Below are 12506 nucleotides of genomic sequence, written 5' to 3' on the forward strand. Positions count from 1 at the left end.
CACTTTGGCGCAACTCTGTTGTTTTTAAATGTGCTATAGAAATAAAATTTGACTTGACTTGAGGTTGATTTTACTCCGAACCACCTCTTTAACATATAAAAGAGTCTGGGTCATAATGGCCCAGTTTCACTGACAGGGTTTAGATTAAGCCAGGATTAGGCCTTAGTTCAATTAGGATATTTAAGTACCTTTAAAGACCCCTGTGGTGAAAATCAAGTTTTTAATGTTGTTTGATGTGGTGTTTTTAATATGCTTTAAGACAATCCATGTGCAAATTCACCATTGCTGAGTATTTTCTCCTTAAAACTGCACTGAACCAAAGTCTCAAAAACGCGTTTTGAAATCGACGGTGTTTCTGACGTCACAAACTACCTTGTAACTAATCACATCAACGTGTGATCGTCAATGATTGGATCTCTGGGCTGGTATGAGTGAGTGGAGGCGGGGCTCATTTGCATATTCATAGAACCGGGTATACTAAATGAGGCCAGAGTGTAGAGTTACATTCAAGCTATTTTAAGGCATGAAGAAAAAAAAATTCAAAGAAAAAAACGTTTAAATATGTAATTTTGGTGATTAAATATGAGTTTTATGGGAAAAAATTATTGACTGCAGGGGGAATGTGCCTTAGTCATTTTTTATATTTTGAGACAAAGCAATGGCACTGACATATTTTTAAAGCAAGTTGCTTTCAGTTAAAACAGCTCAAACATGCATTTTAGTCTGGGACTAATCTGAAGCCTTGTCTGTGAAACCGGGGGAAGATGTACTACTGGTGTGCCATTTCATATGAATAAATAATACATAAACATTCATATATATCCATAAATGTAAAATAAATGCTGATGCAGTCCCTTTAAACCCCATCAGGCTGAATAAATAAGCACCCATAAAGCCCGTCCGTGTCGCTGTCTGCTCCCCTATCATGGTCAACATGCACATGAGAAAATGGGCTTCAAGGATTCCATCCAGATCAATAGAACTGCTATTTCCTGTTGTAATTATCTGATCGTTTTGTGAGTGTTGTGCCTGCTTTTTAGTGTCGATATTCTTAAGAAAAAACGGACTGAAGAACCCTAATCACTGGGTAAAGGGAAGTGTGGCACAGCTTAAACATAACAGATCAAGTCCTGCATTTAAATGGGATAGATTAGAGTCAGTGCAGGAATGAAGCTCTAACAGTCTGCTCTGATTGATCAAACATTTTCATAAATTCTCAGATCATAGAGCTATCGTCGTTTCAACTATTCACTCAAAAAAAGCGGACAGACAGCAGTTAAAAATGGCAAATAGAGAAAACAGAATAAAAGAGCAGAGCACACGTTGATGTTGTGAACATGTTGTTTCCTAATTGTTATTTTCAGAGAACACAACCGGTCTTGTATACTTTAAACTCAATACACATAAAACTGTTCACTTGTACACTGATTCTGGCTGTCAGTGTAATTGTAGCAGGTTTCTTTTAGAGAATGGCATTGCATTTTCTGAGCTGAGCCCATCATTATCATTCCTGCGCTGTGTGTGGCCATTTTTCTCGATTGCAATTACAACGTACCTCCTCATCTGATTGCATGTAAGCTCCTTGTTGGGAGGACAGACTCTCTCTTACTCATGGTCTAATTGGTGTGACGATATAATGGAGTGCACAATTTTGAAATAATGGACGATTCTCTTGTCTATATAAAAAAAATACGATTTTTTTCTCAGCCCATTCTATTCAGAAGAATAGGAGCCTGCTATGTTTATAAAGTTTAATTAGAAAATGTAAGGTTGGCCCATGATTACCTTCATGTGATCATATCACAAGTCAATTTATCTTCTTGTTTTAACATTTTGTTTTGTTTTTATTTTTCATTGAAATGTGTACAATATAAATGAATTGACAATTGTACATTTTAATGATATAATTCAACAATTACTTCAGTGATTCAGTTAGATATAATTCAGCAATTACTTTTGGTAGAAATTTTGGTCAGCTTTGTTTATTAAAGGAATGAATAATACTTTAAGGTGAAAGAAAAGGTAAGGTGCATAAAATCAAGTTTGCTCACATGAGACAAATTGTATCTGTTGCCTAAAAAAGCTTTTCTATGTTACATGAAGTGAGTCGTCTCATTGGGGTGGACATACTGACATCACATGACATAAAATACTGAGTGTAGCTTTAAATAGTTGTGGTGTGACATAAATATTTAAAATACTTTCTCAATGTGAGGTCAGTTGTTTTGTTGCTCGTCATTTTAGATAAAGTATAATACGTCACTGCTTCAGATGCCATATTGACTACCGATTCACAGTATGTTCTTATTAGATGCCTTCTTACAGTACCTAAGCAACCAACTAGTGCTATTTGTTGACTGAACTCTGTTGAGTATATGCAGAAGTTAAACACCCACTCATGGTCTGTCACTCCTGTCCAGGGAAAACATGTTTAGGAATGTTTTTACGTGTGCGTCTGAGGAAAGCGAAGTGCCTGAAGTCATTTGCTCAGTGCTAGTTAATGTTTAACAGCATTGAAAATAGCAATTCTCCCCGTTAGGTTGGATATCTACCAGCAGTCCCTCTCAAGGGCTTCATCTGATACTGATGTGCATTTGAGTGTGTAATGGACTGCTTTATCTCTCTGACGGGTTGCTTCTCACACCTGACATTCTCCTTTCCCAAACAGAATTGCATTTATACTATGGACGTGCCTTCGTAATCATAGCAAATGTAGTTAGTGCAGTCGCTCTTGTCCTGATCTGTCATGAACGGCTTGCTTTCTTTCTTTCTTGCTTTCTTTCTTGCTTTCTTTCTTTCTTGCTTTCTTTCTTTCTGATAGACAGTGTAGGTATATGGCAAAAGTCATGTTGGGCAAATGTAAAGGTCTTGTTCTGTGGTTCAGTATTGACTTGAGACACAAAGAACTGAACCTCTGACTCACTCACAGTAGGACTTTACCCTCTTATATTCCCCATTTTCACATGTATGTGTTACTTTGGTAGCCTGGAAACTGATATTGTGGGCTGTATTTTACCCTCTTTACTTAGCTGGTTAACCAGCTAAATTGATACCTGACTAGAGAAAAAAAGGCTGTTGTCTTCCCTTTTGCCAAATAGGTAGGAAAATATTCTTCCTGGGTGCAAGAAACAGAAAATCTGAAAAAAAAACTATTTTGTAACATTTCAAACTGGATGACCACAAACACTGTTTTATGCCAAACGGAGGGGAAAAACTGAAAGAAACTGCCATTCTATTAGTACCGCCCAACCTCCCAAAGCCAAATACCGTCACATACGGATAAAAAAGCATTTGCCACAATGTTCCATTTTTACCATAAGACTAAAGAGTAGACATACTGTTGTACGATACAATTTTCAGTGATTTAAACCTACCCTTACAATAAATGTTATTTTAATAACCCTCTATTGATCCGACTGTCCATGGGCAAGGATTAAAAAATATTTTAAAGTATAATCTGTAGTTTTCACGAAAGCCCTGGAGCTGTCAAAAGTCCGCCAGATGACACGTTTTACATCACATTGTTCATTTACTTATACTACCGACATCGTAACAATTCAAAGCTGGTTGAAAATTGCCGAAGTTACACCTTAAAGGGAGAATTAACACAAAAATAAAATGTAAGTTTATTCACCTACATGTCGTTCCAAACCTGTATGACTTAACAGAGATTGCTGAAGAAGATTTGTTGCTGATCCAAAAATTAAATTCTACCAGCTAATGACCAGTTTAGACCAGTTAGAAACCAGTGTGTTTCCTTTGTGTACTGAGGTATAGAGATGGGGGTTTTTTTTAAGTCCTTTTAAGAAAATTGCAAAGCTTTCAAATTTGGTTGTTGAGCATACAGATGCTATGTTAGATTTTGAAATATACACACATTTGCCCAACTCAACAAGCTTTGCCTGTCATTGTCATTGGACTCTCTCATTACCCACATCTACCCAGATCTGCCAATACAAAGATTGACTGAGACAGACTGACTGGCTTGTCTGTCTCCATCTAGATCCTGTCCCTCTGTTCTGACCTTTACTGGTTGACACTGATCTGTTTGTTCTCAGGCTACGTTTACAGGTTAATACTTTTGTTTCAGGTTCTTAAAAAGTATTTTGTTTAAAATACTTACTAATTTTGTTTGATTTGTTCATTTAAGCAGATATTTTTCTGTGTACATGTTGAATTATAGCCTCTGCCTATTTCTGTTATCTTGCTTCTGAAGTCTCAGATAGATAAATAGATGGATGGATAGATTGATTGATTGATATTCCCCATGATCCTTCACTTGTATTCCATCATTTTATTGGCAGAGGGGCTTAAAGATAGTTGTTCATTTAGAATTCTTCTAAAATTCTAAATCCATTTTTAACCTTGTTCGTTATTATCCTCAAACTGAAATCACATTGTTGCTGAGCAACACACACACACACACACACACACACACACACACACACACACACACACACACACACACACACACACACATCACACGCACTCATAACTGGCTATTAGCTTATGTCTCCTGTAATTACCCTTCTTCTGCAAATGACTGTCTGGAGTCAAATTCTAACTCTCTCTCTCTCTCTCTCCCCGTCTCTGTGATCACTTCACTCTTTTTATCAGAGTTAATGAAGCATTTTGCTTTCTTTCCCTATTTGTGGTTCCTTCCTGTATGTTTTTTTGTTATCCAAAATGTTGAGGAGAAGCTTAACATCCTTTTCATATAAAATCTATCCCTTATCATTTTTATGAAACATCCTGTTCAGCACAATATCACATGAATAATGGAAATAGAAAATGTTTGTACTGGTTATATTTACACTGTGAGAATAATTTTCTTTATCAGTTTTTTTTTTAACTTCTCTTCCAATAAAAATATCTAAACGTCTTGAAAACATATATTTATTTGAGAAGCAAAACTGCATAAGATATTAAGACCTATTTTCAGAGAATGCTTTATATATTTTTATATTGTATATCTTATATTGTTTGTGTGTGTGTGTGTATATATATATATATATATATATATATATATATATATATATATATATATATATATATATATATACGTATATGTATATATATGTATATATGTATATGTATGTATATAGTAACTTTATTGACCTATAACTTTTTTAAGAGATTTATATTACTGGAAAAGACAAAAATACTGATTAGGAAAATAATATTATGCATTGTGAATGAATCATCAAAGTCATGTTTTAATGTATGACGTGCGATGCTAAAAGCATAGAACAGACAGTCCAGATTCACTCAGAGCCATAAATGCATTAATGCACCATACAGACACACTTACACACACATGAACTAAAATGAACGTGCAGACGCTAATTCCTGTCTGGATGCATTATACTGGCACGTCATGCTGAAGTAATGACATTATGATATTGATTACAAAGTCATTTCTGGTAAACATGCTAATGGGAGTACAAAAAAGCTATATTTGAGCTCCTATCACTTAAGGAAGACGGATATCCTCAATGCTCCATAGAACCAGAATATGTGTTTGTGTGTGAAGGGGAGGGAATTATGAGGAGGCTACAGTTTTTTCTCATGTCGATATCCTTTGTTCTCTTTCTCTTTCTCATTGCAGTGGTGTTTGTATGCTGTTCTCCGGATATTTTCCGGCAGTTGATGGTGCACTTCCACAGGGCAGGTCTCCCCAAAGAGGAGTATGTCTTCTTCTACATTGACATCTTTGGACGCAGTTTGGAGTCCAGGCCTTCGCAGCCATGGGCCAGAGGAGACCCAGATGATGTCTTTGCGAAGGAGGCCTTCCAGGTAATTAAAGCCTTTCATAAAACATGAGAGAGAGGGATGGACAAATAGTGATGAGGAGATACACTGCCAATAATCATTTTAAGTTTCATTGATTTTGTATTTTTAAATCTCAATAATAATCTTTAATATTTAATTATTGCTATAAATATGATAATATTAAAACTTTATAATACTTGCATAAAATATTCATTTATTTTCTGAGAAATTATCTTTGTTTTTTCTTACTCTACTGATATTTTCTTTTCTTGTTTAAAGCAGAAATAAAACAAAATTTAAAGCGGTTTATGCTTAACAGAGGAACATTTTAATTCAATATATTCTCTAATAAAATAAATGGTTACTCTGGTTTGTAGACTAGAAGACTGTTAGGTTAAGGTTGGGGTTAGTAGAATAAGTTTGAAGAATAAGTTGACATCTAGTTGTAAAGTTACTTTATAGTCAATCGAATGTCTGTAAGGGGACCATCAAATCAAGTCTTACCAAATAAACTTAATTCAAGGTATTTTCTCTGAATTTAGTCAGTTTGTCTGTATTGCTCTCTAAGGAGGTGTTGCAGGTTGTTGTAATCAGCTGTCTTTTTAAGAATCTGTCCAGTAAGCCTTATGTCTGGACACACACACACACACACACACACACACACACACACACACACACACACACACAATCAACATCCTTAGTTTCATGGTCTGTTAAGTTTTGCTACCAGAAATTTTTTCATCAGAATTGTTGTCTCATCTCTTGAACCTTAAAAAGAGCCTGGCTTTTAGTCTGTATGGTGACATAACAACAATGCATTTTATTTAAACCCCTATTACACAAAACAATCCCTGCTATGCTTCATGGGGCTCAAAATCTGAGCCATATTCTTATCAAAAGCTATGCAGGTCACTCTAGCTTTGGTCGGTGTCACAGAACCGCAGTCAGAAGCCCCTACTGTGATAACAGCCGCCTGTTTTGATAGTGGAAGGGTTTCTGTGCAGAGCGTGAGAAATGTCTGAACTCCAACACGAAGTACCCACTTATGAACCCACGCACAGCAGATCCAGAACATGCTGATGCTCAATGGAGCTTAGCTTTGGTAGATTATTATTACACACAATATAAAAACAGACCAACCTGACCAAATTATAACTATTCATATATGTATGTAACTTCATAAGAGAAATACTTCAATCAGTCTAAAAATGTGGGTAACACTATACAATAAGGTCTCATTTGTTAGCATTAGTTAATGCATTAACTAAACTAACAGTTATCAATATATTTTTTTTCAGCATTTAATAACCTTTGTATTTATTAGTATACAATTAACTTTGTATACTAATAACCTAAATATTTATGTTGCTTATAAATTGCAGAAAGATACATGGTCTTATATACAGTGTGTGTGTGTATATATATATATATATATATATATATATATATATATATATACACTCACAAACACACAGTAATTGCTTATATATTTGATATATTTTTTACTTAGAGTAAATTTGTATATATTTTTTTATATTTTTCAGAGTGTGAAGATTCTGACCTACCTAGAGCCACAGAATCAGGAGTACAAAGAGTTTGTCACTCATCTAAAATCGGATGCCAAACGGATGTTCAACTTCACAGTGGATGATTCTTTGGTAAGAGAGATCATTATGAACTGATTTATCTTTACCTTTTAATTTTTCATTATTTTATTATTGCGCCTATTCTGTCAAGACTCTACTGTGCTCTCCATCTTTTCCATCTTCCGTTGCAATTACTATTTATTTCTTTATTCTCTTATCTCGTTAAAAGTTCTGTGTGCCCCCATTACAGCCAGGCTTCTCTGATAAAGAGATTGAAGGGACCTTCTTCCTCAAAATGAATAAATTCATGTTTTTCAGCCAAGTGCATTTATGTGTGTTTACCGTTTTTTTTCTATAATAGTCATCTATTCACTAAATAATGCACAAAGGAACAGGATGCAATGCACTTTTGCTCTCTTTCTCTCCAAATGGTAAAGGTTGAACATAATTATATATCCGTGTGTGTGTGTGTTTGAGGTAGCCTTACAAGCCAGACCCACATCAAGATGTTGGGTCTGGGAACACACCATTGGCAGGGCTCAATCCGAGGGGCAGGATAAACGGTTGTCTTTCAAATTCCCTCTGCACGCAATAGGATAGCACTACAACCAACCACCAGCGGAGCTAGTTGATAGATTGAACTTTTGCCGTATCCGGTCGGCAAAATTTCGAACACATCTTCCTTTTTTAGGAATGACTTAAGTGCCATTCTTTGTTCTTTTCTCAAAGAAAAGCTTAACTCCAAGTCTTCCAGAGTCACGGCCAAAGCCGATTCGAAAGACCGCTGTTCGCCAGCAGCAGCAGCTCCTCTTTGTTTTCAAGTAGCAGGGAATTCACTCGGAACCGTCACAACTCTGTTGTCATAATGTTAAGCCCGCCCACCTTCTCTATACACGATGTGATTGGCCTGACTAGAGTTTGGTTTTTCCAGCTCGCAAGCCAACGGAGAGTTACTAAACGACCCTGGCTGCAAATTACTGTACATTTGCTGCCGCTAGGGTGCGTCTAGATTTCTAGGCTATGTTTGAGGCCCAGGTTATGAAATGAATGTGACGTACACCTGCAATTTTCAGGTCAAATGGTTTAAGCTGCTCTGCATCCATCAGGAGAATGTATTTTAATGCAAGAAAAAAACATTTGTGTCTAGTTAGCGGTGTTTGTGTATTTGCCTTTTAATGGGTCTGCTGGTTATTAGAGAGTATGGTGCATATGATAGGTGTGTAGACAGGTAATTTAGTTCAATTCAGCAACTGTCTGATCTTTTTTTCACTGTGCATCTCAAAACAACATGCATACAGACACATTCACACAGACACAGGAGAGAAAACAGGTATTTTTAACAGGGTGTTTAACACCAGGGTGTGCTCCTGAGAGGAACTGTGTTTATCTCTGTTCTCTCCTAGTCGAACAAGCTGTATGAGCACATCTGTCTTAATTTGTATGAGGCTTTGTGGATTTTCCACTCAGTGTGGATTCTAATTGAGAGGTTTGCTTCAGAGACCATATTCAAGTGTTTTTCTGTGTCCCAGTTCACATACAGAAAGTGACAGGGCTTGAGTGAGATGAAATATGAAAAGAAAAAACTCTTTACCCAGCGACTGTGCCTTAAAAAAAGCAACTCTCTCATCAGTTCTGTTCATTTACATGCAAATGAATCTCTGCGGGGGTAAAATGGTCTGAATGGATTGGGACAAAAGATTAAGAGATGAAGCACTTTACCCTGTGCCTCACATAGTCTGACTTTATTTTTTCATTTCTGACAAATATTTGGTAAAGGATTCAGATCAGGTGTATTCAGAAAACCAACAGCATTATAGCTTGCTCCAGGTAGGATGTGTGTCAAGAAAATCAATCTAACATGTCCATCAGTACCAGCACGATTTACTCTGGATGCTGGACTGATTTGTAATGCACATCGTTTTTATGTACATACACATACACATACATATATATACATATATTGCAATATTATTGATTTTGACTGTACTGACACTATTGGATGAGAACTGAACTGAGCTGGACGATGACATCACTGTTTTCTCCAGAGCAGCTTTATAGCTGAATTAAACTGATTTATTATTTGATGGTCTTTACACAGTTATTGAACAGAACTGAATCAACACTGAACTGACTTCAGCTGAACAATGACGCTATTTTCTCTTTAGAGCTGCTTTGCAGCAGAACTGAACTTTGTTTGCATCATTGAATCATTATTTTCCTGTTTATCCCTAGAACTGCTTTGAAAATCTGTATTGTATAAATTGCAAAGGCATATTGTGTAAAGGCTAGTAAATTGAAAATTAAGGTAAATAAATAGTTGTATAAATCTTTGAGTAGCCTCATAGTGATGATTATGAATTTTTCCACATATGTGCATTCACTTATTTGGATATTTGATTCTTTCAGATGAACATCATCTCAGGTGGTTTCTATGACGGTCTGATGTTGTACTGCAATGCTCTAAATGAGAGTCTTTCGGAGGGACATGATCGACCTTCAGGAGAATCTGTCACAAAGAGAATGTGGAACCGGACATATTATGGTGAGCACATAATCCAGTTATGAGCTAAGGATTTTTTCTTTCATAGCAACCAAACTATAAAAGACAGATCATTAAACTTTTATATAATTTAAAATAAATTTAATACAAAAAATAAAAAAATAAAAATTAATCTTAATAAAAATAATAGTATATATTTATAATGAATAAATAAATAAATATATATATATATATATATATATATATTTTTTTTTTTATAAATATGAAATTGGGACACATCCTTTTTTACCTGGCTACAGTGCTTTGAATGAAAAGTAAAACATCATGATGCTGATCTTTTATCACTGGCAGACCATGTATCTTTCTGCATAATGTTTTTTGGCATCTATTTTTCCACATAGTGTCATGTGATGCTGATTAATTTTAATAATGTTTGAGAAGCTTTCAAAAGCGAATAATGTCCACCAAATACTGAAGCATATCTCTGGCCTTTTCTCCTCTCTTCTGTAGAGGTCACATCCTGCAGACATGTCTTTCTTGTCTAACACTTTGGTCAAATTTGGATTACTGAGAAAAGAGTTATGTTCATGTCTCTGGCTGAAGGTCAGGCGTTTTGAAAAAGAAAATATATTTTTATCTTCTTGTGGTTAGGTTGTGTTGTGTGGGTTGAATTGAGGTTGGTTGAGACATTATTATTTTTTTTCTGTTTGCAATATTTGTCTTCAGCTCAATGATCTTCTAAACAAAGAAACATTGCTCCATCACTACAGTAACTCTGAAGGCCAAAGTGATTTTTTTATTTTTAAGTGCTTCCATGAGTTTGCTACATTTACATTTTCTGGTCTTTAACAACAACAAAAAAATTTATACAAAAACAAATGCTAGTTTTGTATTGACATTGAATGCAATTTTTTTATGTGCTGCTTTTCCAGTGTGGTGTAAGTATGCTAAAGATAAAAAAGAATACAATAGAAACAATAACGACTTTATTTCAGGGAGGCTCTTAAAAAAGCCTTGCCCAGCTTAATTAATCATTAAGAAAGAGAAACAGGCTTTGGTCTGTGCCAGGTCCCGTTTGATTTCTATCAATTAAACAGATTATGTATGAATCTGCCCTGCAGCAAAAAGTCTGGCATTACAGACCCTTCTTACAAACAGAAGCTCCCTGCAGAGATGGATCTGATGATGCACTTTCCAGAATTATGATGTGACTTCTATAAATTCTAAGGTTCAGAAAAAGAAAAGCGGTCGCACATGTGCAGACATCCACACAGACAAACATTTACTGTAGCAGATGACACTCAGCTGCTTATTTAAAAATACATATTAATTAATCACAACCTTAATATGATGGTTTATGCAAAACCTTCGTGTGATATCCTACGGTACGGTTTCTTTCTAGAGCTGATATACTGAATTTATTTCAGCAGTGTTGTGTTGTTTGCCTTTGCATATATTTATTGTGTATACAGAATGTGTTACCTTTTAAGGTTATTGTGTATATACAGTCCTTATGTGAGTGTAGGCCCTTAGGTCCATCTGCATGTGTACATAGTAGGGCTGTCAATTAAATATGGTAATTCAGTGTGATTAATTATGAAGTAAAAATAACAGGGTAAAATATTCTGCAATTAATCAACCTGGTTGAACGGCCCCAAAGTCTGCTTCCGACAGATCGACAAATTCTGTTGAAGGCATCCTGTGGACTATTGATAGACTGATGTTTGGTTCAAGTTTAAGTTCAAGTTCGCTTTGATTATATAGCACATTTACAACAACCACTAGGCTGACCAAAGTGCTTTACAGAACAACCAGATAAATAATAAGAAAATAATATCTGCAAAACAACACAAAAAAACACAAATAAAAGCAGCAAAGCAAAGAGCCACCTTAAAACCGGAGTAGCAAAACAGTATCAGACTAAAATATAAAATAGTCGAACAGAAGTGGCAAAGCAGTGTCAGACTCAAATATAGAATGGAAAACCAGGAGTGGCAAAACAGTATCAGACTCAAATCTAAAATAGGTAAACCAACCTAAGAATAGAGATCAATATGCTAAAGAAAACAGGTAGGTTTTTAACAGAGACTTAAAGACAGACAGGGTAGGGGCCGTTCTAATCTCTAGAGGCAGGGTGTTCCAGAGTCGTGGCCCTGCCACCTCAAATGCATGCCCCCCTCTACGCTTAAGTCTAATGCGAAGGACTACCAACAGAGCCTAGTCGTAGGATCTTAGGCTTCTGGACAGAGTGTAAGGATGAACAAGTTCAGAGAGATAGGCAGGAGCTAAGTTATGTAGAGATTTTAAAAACAAAGAGTAGAATTTGCAGCAAACTAGCCAAGACGTTATAAATGCATGAACAGCCATTTCCAGAGTTTTCGGAGTGAGAAAGCCTTTGATTTTAGACAGTAGACGAAGTTAGTAGAAACTGGAACTGATTACGGATGAAATGTGTTTGTCAAATTTGAGTTCCGCACCCCTGGGGATTTAAAAGGCGATAGACTCTCTAAATCAGGGCTTATACACTGAGAATTTTCATTTGGGCCGAAAACAATGACCTCAGTCTTGTCTTCATTTAGAAAGAGGAAATTTTGGGCTAGCCATGCTTTAACCTCCTCTAAGCATAGCAGAAGAGAATTTATCGCTAC

At 35.9% G+C, this 12506-nt stretch overlaps 1 protein-coding gene across 3 annotated transcripts in view; it reads left to right on the forward strand.

The window, feature by feature from the left end:
* The window catches only part of npr1b (natriuretic peptide receptor 1b), a 46550-nt gene that overhangs the window by 11164 nt on the left and 22880 nt on the right, over nt 1–12506 (forward strand). For all 3 annotated transcript variants that reach the window (XM_084384961.1, XM_084384960.1, XM_084384959.1), the window contains 3 exons: nt 5609–5796; nt 7317–7430; nt 9765–9900. In XM_084384961.1, coding sequence (XP_084241087.1) covers nt 5609–5796; nt 7317–7430; nt 9765–9900 — 438 coding nt within the window. The remainder of the gene's footprint in view (nt 1–5608; nt 5797–7316; nt 7431–9764; nt 9901–12506) is intronic.

This window comes from Rutilus rutilus (assembly GCF_951802725.1).
Source record: "Rutilus rutilus genome assembly, chromosome: 17".
In the NCBI taxonomy this organism is placed as follows: domain Eukaryota; kingdom Metazoa; phylum Chordata; class Actinopteri; order Cypriniformes; family Leuciscidae; genus Rutilus; species Rutilus rutilus.